The sequence below is a fragment of the Aulonocara stuartgranti genome, assembly GCF_965226115.1.
Source record: "Aulonocara stuartgranti genome assembly, chromosome: 11".
Taxonomy (NCBI): domain Eukaryota; kingdom Metazoa; phylum Chordata; class Actinopteri; order Cichliformes; family Cichlidae; genus Aulonocara; species Aulonocara stuartgranti.
Window position 1 is genome coordinate 12,493,535 of NC_138947.1, and position 22,060 is coordinate 12,515,594.

Below are 22,060 nucleotides of genomic sequence, written 5' to 3' on the forward strand. Positions count from 1 at the left end.
GAAAAAAAAAGAAAAAAAAAGAAGAAAAAAAGAAAAAAAATGCATATATCAATCACCTGGATCACCTGCTGAGAAAGAAAAAAGAAAACAAGCAGAAGAGAACAAGAGTAATAGAATAAACAACATCATAATGATATATGGGAATATGACAGTAAATACTAAATATTAAACATTATTGTGCAGCACATAAGATCAACAGAACACAGTGTGCTTTGAGGTAGGAGCCAAAAAGGGTGTAGTTTGTGGGTGTGATCACCCGTGTGTACACCTGTGAGCATGGACACGTTTGTTTTTTGTTTTTTAAAAGGTTCCTTCATGTAATGATCTGCTAGAGGGTGTGGGGGGGGGGGGGGGGGGCACAGCCCTGTCTTCCAGGGCATGAAGCAGGTATGGTGGAGATCAAAACTCCAGACATCCAGAGGCCCCCAGAATACAAGAGACCAAGGAAGACCAACAGAGGGGCAGCCGCGCCACTGTCCCAGAAAGAGCTGAGGAGAGTCCCAGATGAGGGCTCACTCAGCAGCCGCGGAGCAGAAGCCAGGGGGAGTTGCAGTGACGCGCCCGTGAGCTCCGCCGGCAGCCAGCCGTGCCTGAGTGACCGAGCCCCAGGCCGAGAGGCCGGGGGCTCGTACGTACTTTTATGACCACACTGTGCTCTTCTGATGGCTGCTTCCAGCAGGATAACCTATCATGTCACAAAACTCAAATCATTTCAAACTGTTTTCTTGAACATGAGTTCACTGTATTCAAATAGCATCCACTGTCACCAGATCTCAATCCAAACCAACAGAGCGCCTTTGGGATGTGGTGGAACGGGAGAATCTCTTCATGGCTGTGCAGCAACACTATGATGCCATCATGACAATATGGACCCTGCTGTCTCAGTCAATGAGAGATACACAGAAAGAGAGGCAGGCTAGGGTACAAAATCCTATCAAGTAAAAACTTTCACTGTGAAGTAGGGCTGTTGTCCTCTTTAAATTAATAGATTTAATGTGGCTTAATTATTGCAATACAAAGAAACAAACTTAATTACAGACAGCTTTAAATGTTTCCAGCCAACAATGACAGCGTACCAGCATCTTTTGATTCAACATGTTTATCTGCATTTAATAAATCATATTCATTACTATTTTCCAGTTTCTCTGAAAACAGTTTTACACTACGGAAAAAAGTGATTTTAACTTCAACTGATTTTTCAAAAATGTTTACAAAATTTAAAAAAAAAACAAAAAACATTTACAAAACTCATTGTCAAGTGAATTACAGATGATTCTTTAACAACTTCAAGGCATTATAATTACATACAAAGTAGATACAGCATAAGTTTAACTGGTTTGATATAAGGGAATGCACAGGAGCTGCGCAGCTTTAATCTTCTGACTAATTGAAAATTTTGGCCACTACTTTTGCTCTAAAAGTGAAAAGGCTTTTTCATTTCATATTCAGAACAGTTGTTAAGTGAAAAGACTGTTTCCTGTCAGGATGGACCACAAAACCAAAACACTGGAAATCCTGGAAAACCAGGAATCCTGTTCAGATGCAGAAAAGACTCACCAGGTAAGTCTAACCTGAACTTTCACACATTCTTCCCATTTCTCCCATCACACCACAAACAGAATTTATGTCTCTCCCCAAAACAATAAATATAAGATGGCAATTTTGTTATAATTGTACAATTCAGCTTCCCTGTGTATTATTTGACATTGAATTCTGTCATTGAATGTCTCAAATGTATCGGACATATTCCATAGCTAAAAATTTAAACAAAAACTAAATATTTTTGTTTTCAGTGAAAAAAAAATCACTTTTTATTCAGAAACAACAAAATGCAATCCACATAAGGTTGTGTTAGTAATTTAACTTTCAGAAAATGTAAGATTTTTTTATGTGAGGTTGTTTGTATCTACAATTAATGCTCGCAGTGTCAACATTTGGTCCACGTTTGTTAGAAAATCTACGTCATTTCTTTGCATTGTGTAGAACAACAGCAGAGGAAAAAAGTCCAACATGTAAATAAGGAAATGATGAGGATTTCGCTCAAGGCAAGACGATCAGCTTTAAGTGCTTGACCAGAGGCTTCATCCCTGAAAAAGACATGATGAACTTGTACCAAAAACAAACAAAAAAAAGAAAATCATAACCTGCTTGTTTTTTGTTTTGTTTCAGATTGTATTTCTTCTCATGCAGTTAACATACAGACTTGGTTAGTGATACGTTTTTGTATGCTGGAGGCTTTTGACTAGTCCCCAGTGTCTGCTGGTGTACAATGTGCATCAAATGGAGGGATTTCAACTGTACCCTGGAGGACACCTGCATATATTGAATGCTGAAGGAAATTCCCTCAAATGTTGAGGATGTTTTGTTTCCTTCAATTCATACTGGTATGCAAAAAAAAAAAAAAAAAAAAAAAAAAAAAAATGTCATTACCTCCCCAGGTTCCCCTGCCTCATTGTCTGTAGTGCCTTTTGGCCTTACTCCAAGCCTATAAACTGCACACTCTCCTCCATAGTCTTGGCAGAGTTTTATTTTCCCACCTTCGACCTGCTCTCAGAGCGTTGCTTTAACAGGAGCTGGTCTGAAGGTTGCTCTCTGTGAGGATGGAGGTGATGGTGGAGGAATCGTAAAGACTGTCGTCATCGTCTGAGCTGAGAGCTGATGAATCCAAAGCTGGGCGTATTGCTGCCTGAGTTTTCCTCCTGTGAGACATAATAATCACTATCAGTAACCACATTCACAAAATCAGCTGCCGTCAGGTTTGATAAGGGAAAAAAGACTGTCTACACAGCTACAGTCATGGCAGGAAGTTTACATACACTCATCAGGAATCCACACAGCCTTTAGGCATAGTGTAAAAATCTTTCAATACGGTTCAGGTCAGGGTTTTGGGAATGCCATTCCAGAAGCTTAATGTTTGTCTTTTTTATCCATTTCAAAAAACTATTTTGATTTATGTTTGGGATCATTGTCCTGTTAAAACAAACAACTGTGTCCAAGTTTAAACCATCTAGGTGTTTACATGCTTGACAGCTTGTACAGTGTTTTTACGTTGGAAAGCTTCACCTTTAATCATCCAAACATACCTCATGTCATTGTGGTTAAATAACAAAATCTTTGTGTCATCTGAGGTAAACCGTTTGGGTCTTCTTGGAAAACTGGTGACAGAGCTGAATAACTTGTGCTTACATTATGATTGGTTGAAATCATGACCTTGGAATCTGCAATTGTTTAGAAATGGCTCCAAGAGACCTAAATCCATAATTCTCATTCTTAGATTTTCACTGAGATCTGTCAAAAAATTATTTTTATGCCAGCAAAGAGAAACTATCAACTGTAGTTAACCACGATCACTAATGAGTGTTAATAGGCCTTGGCCTTACCAAATACAAAAGTCAATTTAAACCTAATTCTTGTTTTTTATTAGTCATTGAAGATGCTTGCTGTACAATCAATCCACCATTGAAGACAGAACAATTCAAAGAAATCTTTAAAAGCCCAAAATGTCCATGTCCATGATGAGTGTACATCAACATCTGAGCACGAGTCTGATCATCCTTAAAGTGGTTGGATACCCCGCCCTCTGCTGGTAAAACCAAAGAACTACATGCAATTCATTGGAACTCGTTAGAGGATGTTTGTAATTTAATTTCCCCTGTGGTATATGAGTAATGTATCGTTTTAGTTTAATGAAATCGCCGATCCACATGTGGCTGATTGCTGGAATGTTTTACACACATCAGACTGTGTAATGCTGCACCTTAGGGAGGCTGTGTGAATCTTTACCATGTGTCTGTATCAATGTGTCACAGCTAAACAATGTGAGTTCACTGATTATTACATCATGTGAATGCAGTTTTTTTCATTCTGTGACGCAAGTAGGAGGAGATGGTGTCTCTCTCAATTAAACACACACACACACACACACACACACACCTGTGATAATCTGGCTGCCAAGAAGAGCCTTGCATAATCGTTACCAGAAGCTCACATTGAGTAACAAATTGGAAGAGAAAAGAGGAATGGGACAGGAAAAGGAAGCGCTTACTTAAGCTCAGTCTCCAGTGCTGTGACTCTGGTCTGCAGAGCCTCTTTCAGCTCCATTTGTTCCTCCAGGTCTCTCTGAGCTTTTCTTCTCATTCCGTCTAACCTTTCCAGCTCTGTCTCTCCTTCATCCACCTGCCTCTTCAGAGCCTTCACTCTCAGAGCAAGCTGCAACACCAGTTGACATTTAAGCATGGTTTGCCAGTATGTGTTTCAACTTTTCCACTTTCTGTGAGTGGATTTCTGTATTTACATTCAGCACATGGTAAATATTTATACCTGGTCTCTCTGTTCAGTGTGTGTTTGTCTTTCCTCATCCAGTGTCATATTGAGGTCTTTTAGCTTCCTCTCCAAACGACGTTGTGTTGCCAACACAGTGTTCTTCTCTCTTGAAGTCAGAAAAAGAAAGCAAGACTTCTCAGCTACTGAGCAAAACCGCTTACCAACTCACTGCTGTTACATGTTACAACTAGAAACAGTGACTCAATCACTTGACAGAAAAACGAGCACGACCTAGAAAACCTACAAAACCAATTTAATGAAACGTTTAATTTACTAGATTTTAGGATTGTCCTGAACAACAACTCATGATCGTCATCAATTAATACCTGTGATGCCATCTGGAACAAAACAGTAGCATACTCTATTTGGACAAAAGCCACATGTCCTAATCGTTTAAATCAGATGTTCTCGGTCACAGGTGTAATTTCAAGCACCTAACCATACAGTCTGCCTTTACAAACATTTGTGAACAAATGAGTTGTTCAAATGAGCTCACTGAAACTGAGTGTGGTACTGTAATGGTCTGTGACGTTTCATCATTTCTGCAAAGTGGAAGCATCTAGGAACCACAGGAATGAAGTGGCAGACTACATAAAATTATAGAGCAGGGTCGCTGAATGCTGAAGCACATTAAGCATAAACGTCAGTGCTCTGGTGGCTCACTAATAACAATGCATAATAATCACTTTTGTGAGTAAGAGGAATGTCAGACTCATTCTTTACATTTCTATACAAAAATCTACAAAAACATTCTCAAACACAGCAATAAATAAATAGTTTCACTATATAGATCAACATGAGTGCAGTAGTTGCTGTTTTCACTGCACCTCTCTTCGCTCCGCAGACGGTCTTCCAGCTCCTGGATTTTGCTTTCCAGCTGGGAGACTCCTACAGAGGTACGCGACTGACCCTCCATGTCAACCACACGACTCCTCAGCTCCTTCAGCTGCAAAGACAGACATGAGCAAATATGACGTTAAAAAGTATAGACATGTTGGATGCAAACCCAAAGGCTTTATTTGTAATTAAATCGATAATACATGAGAGTTAAACAATACTTTGGTTAACTTAGCAAACACAAATTTGGTGCATGTGCACATACATGTCTCTCCATTGCATTCTTGTCCAGCTCCAGGTCCTGCTTCGAGGATCTCTCCTGCATGAGCTCAGAGCGGAGCTGATCGATCTGGTCTCTGCTGCGAGCCACACGATCAGTCAGCATATCCACACTGCTTCTCTCCTCCTCCACCTCCACCTCCAAACGCTTTAGTTTGTCCTGATAGAAACAAGAAGAGATCAGTTTAATAAGCTGCTCAGAGGAGACACCGCTGGAAAAACCACACTAATAAATAAATCACACTACTTGTGTTTATTAAAATAATCAGCATTTATCATATTTTGATAGCTATGCTACCCTTGATTTATAAATGTAATAGATGTGCAGACTGTCACAGAGTCAGTGCATGCAGAGCACAAGTATTAAAAGCTGTGAGCACAGTATCCATGGGTTACACTCCCAAATGACTCATTCTCCCAAACCAGGAGAGGAGCAGATGAGCCGCTTACCTCCAGGATGCGAATCTCTCGGGTTTTCTCATTGTGGCTGTTTTTGCTGGCCTCCAGCTCTCCCTCCAGGTGGCGCAGCCTGTTGGCGAGCAGCTCTTTATCCAGCTGGTGGTTGTCTCTCTCCTCACATGCAAGAAGCAGCTCCTTCTTCTGCCGTGATATCTAGTTAGAGCGATCAGATTTTTTTTAGAAATGTCATGCATGTGCTAGAGGAAGTAGAATTAAACCCTTGATTATTATTCAGACAGGATATAGTGCCATAACAGTTTGGGTTGATTCCCTTTGAAATGAAGGATCATTTTACACCATGCAGGGCCTTAATCAGACAGTTTTTTTTCCTCGTTACCTGTCTATACATGAATACAATGAAAAAAAAAAAAAAGAAACTCAGTCAAAAGGTTAAAAACACAAGTCCTTAAACCACAGGCACACACCTCTTCCTCCAGTTTCCGTTTATTCATCTGGCTTTTTTCCAGCTCAGAGTGAGCATCATTTTCGTGGCGCTGCACCTCCTGCACTTCCTTGCGTGCTCGCTCTTTCTGTTCTTCCAGTTGAACCCTGAGAGCCTGCGTTTCTTCTCTTAAGGATACGTTTAGAGAGTCATACTGACAGAAGGACGGAGGCAGGCAGGACAAAACAAAAACAGAATGAATTGTGCTGTGTATCCTCCAGTGAGCAGAGAGGACAAGATATAGACTTTTTTTCATTTGCACAGGTATAAAAATGATCCATCCTTCTTACGTCTTTGTTGAGTTTCTCTAGAGCTCTCTCCTGCTGTTGTTTAGTGTCCTCGAGCTGGCTGATGGTCTGTTTGAGGGCCTCCTTGTCCTTTTCTGTATCCTCCAAACGCTGGCTGAGTTCACGGTGCTCCTGGCTCAGCCTGGAGGCTTTCCTCTTAGCCTCATCGAGCTCAGATCTCAGGCCTCTAACCTCAGTGTGGAGTGCGAGCTCTGCCTCTGAGCTCTCTGTAGCATTGCTTTGCAGCTGAGCCTGAGGAAACCACAGAGGACATCCAAATAAGCCTTAATGTGAACAGTTTCCCAGGCATCACTAAGCTGGGTGGTGCTGTAAGGGATGCAACCTTACCTCTAATCTTGAGATTTTCTCTTTTAGACGAGCAGTCGCCTCCTCCTGCTCCTGCTGGGCATCATGGAGCGAGTTAATGTCCAGGTGAGCTCTGCTTAGCTGTGCCTTACTGGTGTCTAGTTCCTCTTCAGTCAATGAGAGCTTCTTTTTGAGCTGGGCAACTTCACCTTGGGCCTCATTAAGCTTCTGCTCTAGCTCTGAGATGGTTGCTGGGTCTGGCAGCTACAGGCAGGAAGACAAAAGATAAACCAGAGGATAAACCACAGTCATTTAAACAGATGCTTTTAATACCAAAACTACCACATTCAGAGAAATGTGTCGACCAAACTGGCTAGTTTTTATGATTAAAACAGGAGTTTAAATTATTATTATTTTTGCTGGGAGATTAAACCTACCCGTTTATTTTTCTCTTGTGCTTTAGCAAAGTCCTCCTTGGCCTTCTGTAACTGGCCCTTCAACCTGTCAATCTCATACTTCAGTTCAGCCTCTTGGTTCTGGTGAGATTTTTTCAAAGAGATGACCTCCATGACCTTCTTGTCAAACTCCACCCTCATTTTCTCTACCTCAGACTTGCCCTTCTGCAAATCAGCTTTGCACTGCTGGAGCTCCTAAACAAAAATGTAACATCTTGTTAAACAGATCATTCAGCAAAGCCTCCGTGATCAGATGAAGTATAGCGTTTGTCTACTGCACCTGGCTGAGAGTCTGTGTGTGGCTGGGGTCTGGTGTCTGTTGTTTCATGGAAGTCATTTTGTCTTGGAGTTCCTTTAATTCTTCCTCAAATTCCTCCTTCTCCAGACGGGTTTGCAGGAGTCTAAGAAATGTGCACGTGCATCTGATCTTAACCAATCAATCCATATATAATTGTTTTAAATAATGTTTTATTATCTGATCAAGAGCAGTTTGATTGTATTCGTTAATCATTCTGATGTATCAGAATTTGCTTTGGTGTTTTCATGGAGGTAAAAGATTATTTTTAAGTGACACAATAAATTGATTTCCAGCTACCACATAGCAGTCAAATAAATTCACAAGAAAAAAAAGTCTATATTATAGTTTTTGCTAAACACACACAAATAAGGCCATCCACACCACACTTCAGCATCTTAAAATGGACAGTTTATGCCAAAATCTAATTTACACATTTTTCCTCTGTAGTGCTTTTTTTTTTTTAATAAATAAAGATTGTGCACGTGAAAAGTGAAAATATTTATTATGGATTGCATTTATATAGTGCTTTTCGAGACCCTCAAGCGCTTTACAATTCCACTATTCATTCACTTTCACATTCACACACTGGTGGAGGCAGCTACAGTTGTAGCCACAGCTGCCCTGGGGCAGACTGACAGAAGCGAGGCTGCCATATCGCACCATCGGCCCCTCTGGCCAACACCAGTAGGCGGTAGGTGAAGTGTCTTGCCCAAGGACACAACGACCGAGACTGTCCGAGCCGGGGCTCGAACTGGCAGCCTTCCGATTACAAGACGAACTGCCAACTCTTGAGCCACGATCGCCCCAGTTCTTAGATTAAACTGCTGACTGAGTTTAAAAAAAGTTTTATGGTTATGATTTCTCCATAGACATTAGCAAATAAAATAGATGGATATATACTCTATTTTACTAGGTACACCCGTTTAACTACTCATTAACACAAATATCCAGTCACATGGCTGCAACTCAATGCATTTAGGCTCACAGCTTTAGACATGGTCAAAACTGAAGGTGAAACAGCATCAGAATGGGGAAGAAAGATGATTTAAGTTACTTTGAATGTAGCATGGTTATTCGTGCCTAATGGACTGGTCTGAGTATTTCACAAACTGCTGATCTATTAGGATTTTCCGTACTCTGTGTCTCTATGGTTTACAGAGAATGGTCTAAAAAAGACAAAATATCCAGTGAGCGGCTGTTCTCTGGGGAAAATGCCCTGCTGATGCCAGCGGTTAGAGGAGAATAGCCAGAATTCCTTAGGTTGGTGGGAAGGGGGCAGTAACTCAGATAATCTCGTATTACAACTGAGATGAGCCTCTAACACACAAAATATTGATCCTTAAAGTAGACGGGCTATTGTATAAAGAAGACCACACCTGGCGCCTCTGCTGCCAGCGAAGAACAGAAAACTGAAGCTAAAATTCACACTGGCTCACTAAAAATGGACAACAGAAGAGGATGCCTGGTCTGAGAAGTGTCGATTTCTGCTGTGACATTCAAATGTTGGGGTCCAACACGAAAAGCATGGATCCAGCTTGCCTTGTATCAAAGGCTTAGGTTGCTGGTGTAATAGTGTGGCCTCCACTGCTACAAGAACTCAATTCAACAGAGCACCTTTGGAATGTGGAGAACAGGAGATTCACATCACGGATGGACAGCTGACAAATCTGCAGCAACTGTGCGATGCTATCATGTCGACATGGACCAAAATGTCTGAGGAATGTTTCAGCGCTTTGATCAATCTGTGCTACAAAGGATTCAAAAGTGCTAATTTGTTATTAGCAAGGTGTATCTAATGGACATGGACAAAAGATGTAAATTTGATTTTGGAGTTAACTGTCCGTTTAAAGCTTTATGCTTAGACACTGTTTTACAGTAACTCAGCCCACTATATCAACACAACGAAGAACAGGAAAATAGAATTTTTTAAGGTTCAAATTGTGACTAGACAACTAGACACATTAAAAGTAGAACTAGAACAAATATGATCCATATTTGATTGTTGGTTTTAGACACAAACACTTTGATTTGGCTAAAAATAAAATCATGAAATACGTTTATTGAGAGCGAATGGCCTTGACACTATAGACAGTTGTTAGCACAGTTCAGCACATCTACAGCTCAGTAAAGCTAAACAAACACTGTTTAGTTTGCGACTCTCACTGTGTTTCAGGGTGGCTGGGTGTCTCTCTGACAGAGAGGGTGAGAAACATTTACCAGGTAGAATGAGAGAGAAAGAATGGAAACACATTAGTAAAGAGAGTGCAAAGGAAAACATGACAAGATGATGACAAAAATCCATGTCCACGTGAACACTGGAAATGTCAAAGTCAGGTCAGCAATGATGACTAAACACTGCGAATGATACGACTGTTACATCAGAATGTATTAAGACTCACTCTTGTTTAGTTGTTCGAAGTTCGTCTCTGGTCGAATGAAACTGCTCCATCCAGTGGCTGCTCTCATCTCGACAGTCCTCCAGCTGCTGCTGCAGGGAGCGAACTGACGCATTTACACGCAGGCGCTCTGCTTCAATCCCTGCATGAGACTTAAGTAGGAGACAGAAAAACTGATCACCTGTTGTGTCATTTCTCTTTCGTAGTGTGTGTTAAATCACTCTTTTTGCATTTGAATGGCTTTTCCTTTCAAATATTCAAGTAAAACTCAACAAATGCTGCACTTTCACAAACACACAGAAAAGCTTTCATCTCAGTCCTTGGAAAGGCTATCGAAATTAAATCATTTTCTGTTGTATGAACCATTTTCAGTATTAAAATCCTTCAACTTGTTTTAGAAATATAAAGAAGCAGCAGTATGGCTTCATACTGAGAAAGAGCTCTACAGATGTGATGTTTGCTTTCAAAGTGTTGGTGAAGAAGTATAGAGAAGGTCAGAAGGAGCTGTGTCTTATGGATCGAGAGCGAGCATATGATAGTAGCAAAGAGTCAGGAGTAGCAGAGAAGCATGTGAGGCTTGTGCAGGACATGTATGAGGACAGCGAGACAGTGGTGAACGGCTGGAGTGACAGATGGGTTTACATCAGGGATCAGCATTGAGCCCATTCTTGTTTGCGATGTGGACAGGTTAACAGATGAGGTCAGCCAGAAATCACTGTGGACTGTGATGTTTGCAGTCGACACTGATCTGTAGTAAGAGTAGCGAGCAGGTGGAGGTATGCTCTGGAGAGAAGAGGAATGAAGGCTCGCGGAATCAAGACAAAGTACATGTGTGTGAATGAGAAAGAGGCAGGTATAACAGCGAATATGCGAGGAGTAAATATAGTGAAGGCAGACGAGTTTAAATACCTGGGGTCAAAGCAGCAGACAGTGCACAAGAGAGGAAAAAGAGTGCTGGAAAGGTGGAGCGGATAGCAGTAAGAGTGAAAGGAAAAGGTTACAAGATAGTGAGATCTGTTTTAATGTATGGTTTGGAGACGATGGCACTGACATTGAGATTTTCATTAGGAGTGACCAGAATGGACAAAATTAGAAACGAGTACATTAATGGAAGCGCTCGGGTCAAGCAGACAAAGAGAGGCTACGCTGAGATGGTTTGCATATGTGCAGAGGAGGAATATAGTGGTACAAAGGATGCTGAAGATGGAGCTACCAGGCAGGAGGAGGAAGGAGAAGACCACAGAAAAGGTTCGTGGATGTAGTGAAGGAGGACACGCGGAAGGTTGGTGTGATAGAAAAGGAGGCAGATGATCTAATGTGGTGACCCCTAAACCAAGCAGCTGAAAGAATGAGACAACCTCCTTGCTGCTGTTTCTTAAGAATTACAGGCTGTTTGACCAATTTCAGTTTTTTAACTTATTTTTCTTCTTTATTTTTAACATGGCTGTACATATAAAATGTTTTGTACCTACATAACTTTTATTCTTTATCCCGCTGCATTAGCGTGGCAGGATAATGATGACAGAATAGAATTTCCTGGATCAATAAAGTATTTATCCATCTTTCTACATGCCAACTGTAAGTGATGCTCAGTTTGCTACTGTGAGTGCACACCTGAGACACCTGCTCCATGCTGCTACGGAGCTTGTCCATATCCGCACTGTACTGCTCTCGCAGCGCCTCAATTTCTTTGTCATGTGATGCCACCTCTTCCTTCAGAGCGCCCTTCAAAGCTGTAAGCTCCCTCTCTCTCTGTCGCAGTGTCTCCTCCAGCTTCTTTTTTAGTTGCAAAACTTCCATCAGCTGCGCCTGACAAGAAACCAGATCCTGCACATGCAAGGGAAATACAGCATTAACCTGATAACTTTGACCACTCGCTCATAAAAATGTCTTAAATGAACATCAACTTCCTGTTTCAGAGTAAAGGATTTTTCAAACGAGTGTAAAAAATAGAAGCTACACAGCAGTTTATTTAAAAAGTGGGGTGAGATAAACTATCCCGGTGCATCAGTGTTTGTGTGTGTGTGTGAGAGGCCAAATGTCTGAGATACCGTCTTGTTGCTGCTCTCTCTTCTCAGCTCATCTTGAAACTCAGCCATCTGGTCCTCCATATCTCTGACCCGCTTCTCAGCGTTTTCTCGATCCATACGCAAATGAGTCAGCCTTCAAGGAAATGAGAATAAAAACACGCCTGTGAGGGATTCTTTGAATATAACCGGCACATTTGTTTTGTGAATAAGCTACAGTAGCTGCTTGTGTCATCCAACTGTCTAGCATGTAGCAGTACCATGCCCTTTGCTGCTTTCCCTTGTAAATGTGTTTGCGTGTGTGCATGCCATTATGGTCTTACTCCGATTGTGTTTCGTTTAATTCATTTTTCTTCCGGTCCAGCATCTCCTGGAGTTGCAGATTTTCATCCAGACAACTCTCCAGCTCTGCTTTCAGAGCAGGATCAGAATTGCTAACAGAGTCCTACACACAGACAGACATGATGAATAAATGAGGGCAGTGAAACATAACACCGTCTGCTCTGCTGGCATAAACAATGGGCTTTTAGGAAATGTTGAAGCAGGGTTGCATTTGTGCACCAATCAATATGTGTAAGAGATTTAAGTTATAAAGAGCTATTAGAGATTAAGACCTGCCCAGCTTCCTTAAGACAACATATAATGGGTAATTATTTAGATTAGTGTGTGTGTGTGTGTGTGTGTGTGTGTGTGTGTGTGTGTGTGTGTGTGTGTGTGTGTGCGCGTGCTGCTGACCCGACCAGAGAGCTTAAGGGATTAATCTGAGGATTAATCTGAAGCACACTCCAAGCTAAGGAACCCCCCAGTCCTCCTGGTAAGATTTGTTAAAAAGGCACAAAAACTCAGAGGACAGTTTCTGAGTCGATTTGGTTGGTGGAGTAGCTGCTCTCATTCCAAGAAGAGTGGCTTGAGTGTTTATGTGAAGCACTAGATGTGATCCGTGTAATCAGAAACGAGTTACTCTGGTAGGGTACTCTGAATGTTAACACCTTCTTGAGGCTGATTTGAGAAAAACTAGTCAGGTCCCACAAGACACCGAAACTACAGGAACCGTCTTAAAATCTAGTGCACAGTTTCCACTGAAACTGAAGATAATGTGACTACAGATATGGTTCAAAGTTCACATTATGGCTCAATTTGTCCTACTCATTATTATTATCATAATGCGTCACTTTAACACTGCTGAAGTTTTAGTTTAGTGTAAATTTACTTACTCAGTGCCAGTTTACTGAAACAGTCAGCTCAAGGTATTTATATTGAACTGCAAAGGATCGTTGGGACCACCCCAACAATCAGATGATAAAGCACGTAGCAACGTTTGGGAGAAAGAACTCCCTTTTAACACAAAGAAAACTCGACCGATTGGAGGGTGAGGGGACCAAAAAGAGAGCAAAGAGGAGCACAGTGACACCAAAAAACAGTAAATAGGACAAAATACAAACTACAAGAAAGACACGAAAGTATAGATATCAATATCTCTGTCTTACTTCTTTTTCTATGCTCCACTTACCTTCCTTTCTTCCAGCAGTGCAGTTTGTAGTGCAACCACCTTTTCCTCAAGCTTTCTTTTCTCACTCATCCACTCCTCCCTCATGCTTTGTTTGGGCTGTCAACATAGTGGACATAGATGAAAACGGTCTCTTCAGTGGACAGCAAAAGAAAAACTTATAGAATTTGACACTTTCAAAACAAGCAAACCTTAAGGTGCTGAATGTTCTGGAAGATGAGCTTTACTTTGTGCCTCACGATGACATCGGTTTCACTACTCCTGTGAAAATGAGAAACTGGTCAAATGACGAATTTACAAACACTTAACTATTTGCTTTTCTACCATTTTATTTAATTAGCTGAATGCGAGCAGAGCTAATAACATGAAAGCACGTACCCTTGTCTCAGGATGTTGTATATGGTCTTCATGGCCTGCTCCTCCTCACTGCTCAGCTCTGCACTCTGACCCTGGTCCAGCAAAAGGTCAGGGGTCACCTTAAGATATAGATCAGAAAACTACTCTTGCAATAGTGCACGGTTTACGGTGGTCAAAGCTCACTGAAAATCTACTTTATTGTGCAACCACAAATAAAACCAATTCTTACTTGTGCCTCAGTCAGATTTGGTCGTTGTGGCTCCAGTGAGGCCCACTGATTCGCTGGCTGTCCAGGAATTTTGGTGACATTGCCCTGGCTGCGCCTCAAGCTGCTGTGAGTTGGCGATGGGGGTGAGGTGTAGGGATTGGCGGTGGTGAGAGGAGATGTAGCTCCTGGACGTTGCTGGGCAGGGGGCAGTCCTCTCTGCTGGCCTCCAGCATTAGCACTATCAAACCTGTTTATTAGCTTGTTGACAGACGTCTGTCTCTTGTTAGAGTGTAGCTCGTTTGGCTGAGGAGGGGGCTCGGGACTGTCCCTCACTGACCCCAGTGACCTGTTAAGCCCTGCCTGATAAGAACCGTGCCAGATATTTCTTTCAGTGCCCCTCTCTCTATCACTGACATGCCACCCCTGCTCTCTATCTCCCCTTACTCCAATTCCTCCATCCAGATTCCCATAACTACCAGACTTTCCATCTCCTGGTGGTCTAGATAACTGATACTCCTCGTTACTCGGCCCTCCATCCCTGTCGAGAAGCGACCCATGAGACTGAGCCCGGCGTAGTAGCCCTCCCTGCTCTCCTCCTCCTATGTAACCTCCCTCTGTTCCTGGCTCTGCCTTCCCTCTGTTCCGAGGAAGGCTATTATAGCCAGAGGAGTAGTCTGTCTTGAGCTGAACCCCATACGAATCTCCTTTTTGTCCATCCTTCAGAACCACATATGGTTGGCCAGCAATTCCCTGCACTCTGACTGCTACACCATATTTAGATGTGGTCTGAGTCTTGGTCTTGGGCTGGGGTGCAGGCTGCCCTCCACCATTCTGATAGTCATTGATGAAGCGGATCTGGACACCATAGTCCACCGGGGTCGTCTGACCTGAAGATGGTGTGGTCATACTGGCAATAGTAGAATAAGAAGAAGTTAGATATATTTTTGTAATTTAAAAAAAAAAAAAATTCTGGCTTGAGACTAACAGTACTGTGCCAAGTATTAAGCGCGCCCTCATTTCTTTATATTTTTCTTCCAGTGAGCCAGACATTCTTGTGTTTTCTTAACATGGCCTTGAACAATAGCGCTCCAGGCTTGCTGAAGGTCTTTCAAATTTTGTCTTTGAGCACCAACTACTTTTTCACTCAAGTCCTTGACATTTTCTTTTCTTTTGCCAAGCAGCAGCCCCCCCCCAAAAAAACAATCATGGGCAGCTGAACAGTATCTGAAATTCATGTCCTTAAGAAAGGAAGAAATGTGTCAGCAAAGATTTGATACAGAACATAAAAGATGCATCTGACCCCTTCAGTTGATCCATCTACTGCTTTCCAAAGCCTCGTCAGACTGATGAGGCTTCATGCAATACCATCTAGAATTACTCTGACTGGCAGCAGCTTTATTTTTCAGCTTGAAACACACTGCCAATGTAGTAAAAGCATACCGGGATGGAAAAACCCCCCCACATTGGAACACTATTGGTTATGGATTGACCTCCCAGAGCCTAGACCTCAACATTATTGAAGCAATGTGGAATCATCTTAACAGAGAAAAGAACAAAAGAGCTTTGAATGTCTGTTAAGAAGCCTGGAGAACTATTCTTAAAGACTACTTCAAGACATTGCAAAAAAGCTCACCTAAGAGAGTTAAAGCTATGAATGAAGATGTTCATGATTTTCAACATGTAAACTCTGTTTCTGATATTTTGATTTCTATATGCTGTATTTCCATTAATGTTTTACCTGTAATATTAAATGTCTGCACCAAATTTTCTTCAATCAAATCACATTTTAGGTAAAACCCCCTCATGACACACAGATCTTTTGTTTCATTTGATTTTTTTGGCTCAGTTTTTTTTTTTGCCAGTTTCTCTCTTGTATGTTTTTATATTTCATCTATATGATTTAAAAGTGCAGGTACAACAATATATACCTTATATGAATGTTTTAGATTTTTTTTAAAAAAGGGAAATGATCAAAGATACTTCTACTTTGCTTTCCATGAGGACATTGACTTCTGGACCACCAATAATGGACAACCTGCTTTGTTACAACCACCCTCTAGATAAAATTCTGTGACTCTACCAAAGTATGACTACATAACAATGTTGCACATCAAGCTTTTATTCTGATAAGATGGTTACTTCTATCAGCTGTATTACTGTATTGAAGCAGGGAGGGAAAAACTTAGAGGAATTTGTGCATGTGTCAGATTTTTCCCAGAATAGAAAGATTTAGCTGAGGTATGTGTGTGCAAGTGTTTCCACACCTCAAATAGAAAATGAGTAATACTGAAAAATATATGGTGAGAGCCACACCTCAAACATCAGCTGATAATAACTTTGAGTAAATAGCAGTCTTTGATGTCATTAAGATACTGTGACTCATCGTTCATCCACCTGACCTGCACACATGAGATTATTTTTCACTGTAAACTGTAAGGCCATTTTTTAGTGTCAAAAAAAAAAATCTCATGGTTCTATAACAAGACTGATTGTTTATTAAAAACAGATCTTCATATAGTTATTTGCTGTTTGTCAAGTATAATATTAGTGTCAGCTTTAAAATTCCTCAAATTGTGAAAACAAATGTATAGACAGTAGACTTTAATTAACAGGTAATTCTGAAAAGTAAAAAATAAGAGACACAGACTTCCTTTTAAAATACGTGTTCTGAGATTTATAGGCGCTTTCTAGCTCTTTACTGCTTATGTGGACTTTAACCTCAGTGCGCTCCATTAGTCATTAACCTGAGAGCACACACCCACATATCACTTTCCCCTGTGAGGACCAACTAAGCCTTCTGAAGCTCTTCGAAGTTTCCAAATCTAATTCCCTCAACTGAACTTTGACACCTTGAACACAGACAGCTACTACAGCAACTAGTCAAGTGTCACTACTGCTTTCATTAACTATATCTGAAATTTCTCAATTCATCTTTTTCTTGACTGCCTAATCCTAACTTTTTACACTTCCTGAATACACAAAATGAGGATTTCTAAAATAATGTTTCCATTCATTGCACTTGTTTAAGCTTAGTCACTGCCAGCCTTTTTCATCACTACTGATAATAACTTGTTTTAGGTCACCCAGTAAACCCCATCCCCCAGGACAGCACAATAGTATGGTTCATTCAACTCTCTCCCAAACTATTACAAAACTACCCCCCACCTCTGCGCTCTGCACCTTCCATTTCCTGTCTGCAGCCTTTGGAGGTGACAGACAGAAAGTGGGCTGGGAAACAGAGAGGGAGGGTGAAGTGAGAAAGAAAGAGAGAGAGAAACACTCCACTTTTCTCTTCTTATCAGTGCTGAGTGTGATAAAATCCAAAGTCAAGCTGTTCCTCCGAAACAACCCTCCCTCTCCTCCAGTCCTTACAAAGGACTGGCTACAAAAGTAGCCATCGAATAGATAACTATTTCCACAGACACATACTTCCATAAATTATTGCAACACTTTTTAAAAATTTCTATACTAACTTTTTAATCTGTATGACAAGACAAACCAGCCAAGCTCCTCTGAGATAGAAGTGAGACAAGCAGGAGTGGTAACTATGAAAAGGGGTTTTATATATGAAACAGTTTCGGAGCAAGATAAGAAGGTAATGACTGGCCCAGCAATGAATGGAGTGACGTCACTGAGAATGACCTTCGAAGGTATCTGTGTGCAGCTGGTCGATTTTTTTCACCCTTTGGGAACCACAGAAGAAGCGCCGTGTGTCACAACAAGTTTGTGAAGCTGAGCATAAAGTTTTCAGCCCACTCTTGTAAACCAAGGTCAACCAAAAGTGTGGTCCACTGACGACTGCAGCACAGACACGCAAGATAGTGCACTAACTAGTAATCTTTGATTTAATGGGACATACTCATCTAAACTGGTGTGACCCGTAAAGCAACAAGTAAGCCAAACTGATGTAAAGAAACCAAACTGTAAAGCAGAAACATGTCTGTCTGAGAATATCTGTTTATTTGTCACAGAGGAGGAAGGCACTTCCAGCTCCGACAGCGGGACGAGGTTGAAGGAGAACTCATCCCATTGTCCAGCTGATGTGGGGCGGAAAATGAGGGCAGCAATTCTGGAATGCTATAACTACCCCTGCTGCTCCTGCCCCTTTCTCTTCTGTCACACTGTCCATCTGATTAAAAGAAGTCATTTTCAATACTTAAATTTTGCTTTTAGGCTTCACTCCAAAGTTTTTTTTCTCCACAGCACTCTAAATAAACATGCTTTCTATACTGAGAGTAGGATGGCAAACAAGCTCTCCTTTGATCTTAAACTCGTGATGTGAAACTAACATGTCACACCTAAGGTGATTGTTTCAGGTCTGTAAAACACAGAAATTATTATTTTTTTAAATACAGAAAGCAATCCATTACCCAATAAGCGACTAAACAGTGTTCACTCTGGAGATCCAGAATCTTAACTATGAGTATTGCAACTTTAATAACAGACCAGCTTTGCTTGCACAGCTATATCTGGAGCTTTTGTAATTTCATGAGAGTCGTGCTACCCTGCAGCTATGCAGACGAGCCTGCGGCCTCAAACTCAATTCTCAAAAAGTAAATTGAATTGAAGCTGCTTTCATTTTAAGACCTAAGGTGGAAAGGAAAAGAAAAAAAGAATTAGGACATCAGAATGGGTGAGGAGAAAAATTAAACAACGGCAACGTGTGAAATCACATGCCTCTGCTGACTCAGAATCCACATGGCTAATGTGATAGCATCATCTCTAGACTGGCCCAAAAATGACACAGCTGGAGATGGCAGACAAGGGTGATGGCAACATGTGCCAAAAACATATCCTTAGGGTGTAAAAACAACCCTTCATGTCAAAACGTAAGCACTACAAATACGTAAGCACGTGCTATGCTTTTAAGTAAAGCCAGTCTTCTCTCGTTCTCGTACGAGAACAGCTTTGCATGAGTCACAGTTCAAAACAAACCTTGTTTATCCTATACTGGTCTTTGGTTTCACTCCTCAATTAATAAACACCTGAAACAATTCATTTAGCTGCTCTCCCTTTAAACTTTCTTTTTATTGGCTACCAAAAGCAAACAGAAGGTTTGAAGAGCAAGTGGGCGGAGCTTCTGTCCTCATAAAGCCACAAAACTGGACTTGGCAGAAAAAGTTTTTCTAATTACACATCTTAAGCAGAAAAATAATAATGCGCTTTACTACTTCCGTAAAAAATAAAAATAAAATAAAAAAAATAAAGCAATAATTAAGATTTTTGCTTCCAAAACAGAATTTTGATTAAAGAACTTTTAAAGAACAGAAACATAAAAATGATTTTGGTTACCGATACTGTCAATTTAGGGCAGATGTGCCATAAACCCTACAATGCACGGGGGTCTAATAAATTTGGTAAGCATTGTATAAACGTCTTAAGAATGAAAATGTAAACGTCTGTGTGCTGAATGAGGTTGAAAGCGATGGAAAACAGCCAGACACTAAACAAGGAAGAATCAAAACACCACATCTGAAAATATTTGCCTTTAAAAAAACCCAAACAAAACAAATCAATTCAAACTGTCATCAACTCATTGCTAGTTGGACTATTTGAGAGCTAGTTTACAGCATGCTATAAAGCTGGCATATGGATGCTGTAAAAACACATTTAATCCTCCTTTTCTTCCAAGTGAATCATAAAGTTTTACAGGACTGTCCTGCAAATCACAAATGTGATCATGTAAGCAACAGAGATACAAGTGCTGTACTCTCTCTTCTGCTTTTAAAGGACAGTCAGGTACTCAGTCCTCAGAGTATACTCCCTCTCCATTACATTCTTGACATAACACCAAGCCCTCATCCTCTTTCACCCTCAAACAAACACCCATTTATTCCTCTTCTCAGGCCAAAGGAGTTCATTGGCATAACAATGTACAAAAAAATGACACAAAAGTAGGAGCACATAAATACACCCCTCCTTTTTCCAAATTCCTGACACTGGTCTCTCTGTCCTTTACACATACAGGGGCGGAAAGTGTGTCAGTGTGGGAGACTCACTTTATGGCGTTTTATCTGCACACTTGAGTGTATCAGCTGCTTGTACGTGTAACACGGCACAGGTCTTTATCTGTTAGTCCAATGTGAGGCATTCCCACCACATTACGAGTTCTGAAACTGTACCCGAAGCTTTGCAGGCTCAATGCTATAATTAGTGAAATTCATGACCCAATCCATGAGCCTTTCCCCACCTCAAAACTATAATCTGCTATTCCTTCTTGCCCGTGTCATCAGTTTCACATGAGCTGTGAAGAGAACAAAAGCAGGTGTACTCTAAATGCATGTTTATCCATTGTTTACCCGGGTTCAATCCTTTAATGGTTTCCCTACAGTTGCATTTATCCCTTTGAGCTATGTGCTAAAAACCTTCCTCCTGTACCGTTGTTCCAGTGACAGATCGCCTGGTCCCACAGGTGTACACAGAAACACCTGGCTCATTTCTAAACAACTTAATGGTTTTAAAAGTTAAACCTCTGACATTAAGCCTACCTTCGCTATTCTTACATTTGTCTTAAAGAGACGTATTATTCTGTTTTATTTGTCATTTGGTTCCCCTCATTAACGGGCAAATCCAAAAGTTATCTTGGAGTAACGTTAGCTGGTAGCGCTGTTTCTCTCGAACCATCGTTAGCTGCTCAGCTACACTGGCTCACAGTGACACACTACCAAATAAACTATTAGATAACTGCCATAAATCAAAAATAAGTGCCGTTTGGCAGCACCAGAAACCCACAAAGCGTCAAAGTAACTGTCTGAGGAGCGGCGCCTGTCTGGTTTAGCTGTCTGGCTATGAGAAGTCCCAAACCCAGCGTGAACTTACCTCTTTTTTCTGAACTTAATCTTCTGCTCCTCTCGTATCCTGTCGCCTCCTGTATGCCGATAATAATTCAGATATATTGACTGACATCCATTAAAGCCCACATGGAAACCTGAACAGAAATACCTAACTCCTACGGAAATTATCACAGCAATAAGTTCATTATGCTGCTGCTGGGAATGCAACCTGTTACCTTTTTGTCAGGGATGTAAACGTTCCGCCCAGCCCCGCCAAGCACGGCGCTGCGATTGGACCGTTTCGCTGGCTTGGGCGGGGCTATTGATATTGTCTAGGTTTGTAATTGGTGAAACCTCCATGCCAATCATTCCTTGTTTCTGTACCATTTTTTCACCTTTTTTGCTGAAAAATGGAACTTGTATTTTTTTTTTCCAAATAATGACCCGCGTAACCTAGATAAACAAGACTCTTCAAGGACTACTGATTGATGCAGGTGCCTCAAAACGTTTATTTCTCCTCTTGACCAGTAGATGGCGCAGCCGTACACCAGCTGGTTCTCAAGGGTGGCAGTTTGCTAGATAGCGTGTGTGAAAAACACACCTATATATTTAGACTATGTCTGTTCAGAAGATGGTCGCTTAGGTTTAAGTTGCTATTTTTAAAAAAATTATAATTCATAGTTTCTTTCTTTCTTTTTATACTAAGTTAGTATTAATAGTATCGATACCAACGCTGGTATTTGTATCAGATTGATATTAGTGCAAAGGACTGACACATTTTGATTTGTTTCTATCCTGTAAGTTCAGTGTGTAGCCCACGAAATTTTGTTAAACACTTTTTCTTAAATGTTTGTTAAAATATTTTTTCAACTTACACTGGGCTGTAGCACTTTGCTATCATAGCAACAAGATTGTAGATGGCATCGGTTGGTGTCTTCCAACCAAAATTGTGATTTTTTTTCCTTCCCACTGTCACCAAGTGCTTGCTCATAAGGGGTCATGTGATTCTTGGGATTTTTCTTACTAATACTGTTGAGTCTTTATATAAATATAAATCACATTGAGTTAATTATTGTTGAGAATTGACACTATATAACAAAATTAAA

At 40.9% G+C, this 22,060-nt stretch overlaps 1 protein-coding gene across 2 annotated transcripts; it reads right to left on the bottom strand.

Moving 5' to 3' along the window:
- Window positions 1-967: 967 nt before the first annotated feature.
- cgna (cingulin a) lies at window positions 968-21,206 on the bottom strand. 2 transcript variants are annotated; one of them, XM_082552556.1, is made up of 20 exons: window positions 21,001-21,206; window positions 14,203-15,088; window positions 13,995-14,065; window positions 13,808-13,877; window positions 13,620-13,715; window positions 12,433-12,554; window positions 12,134-12,245; window positions 11,697-11,909; window positions 10,086-10,234; window positions 7,669-7,789; window positions 7,371-7,583; window positions 6,976-7,197; window positions 6,631-6,879; window positions 6,324-6,494; window positions 5,890-6,051; window positions 5,426-5,599; window positions 5,151-5,269; window positions 4,321-4,429; window positions 4,046-4,209; window positions 968-2,699 (listed from the first exon to the last, which is right to left on the bottom strand). In XM_082552556.1, exons 2-20 carry the CDS (start codon window positions 15,085-15,087, stop codon window positions 2,564-2,566), a joined length of 3,558 nt encoding a protein of 1,185 aa, XP_082408682.1. In that variant the 5' UTR covers window position 15,088; window positions 21,001-21,206; the 3' UTR covers window positions 968-2,563. The 2 variants fall into 2 exon arrangements, with proteins under 2 accessions (XP_082408682.1, XP_082408681.1); XM_082552555.1 differs by having other exon boundaries at window positions 13,995-14,092.
- Between the last annotated feature and the right edge of the window lie 854 nt (window positions 21,207-22,060).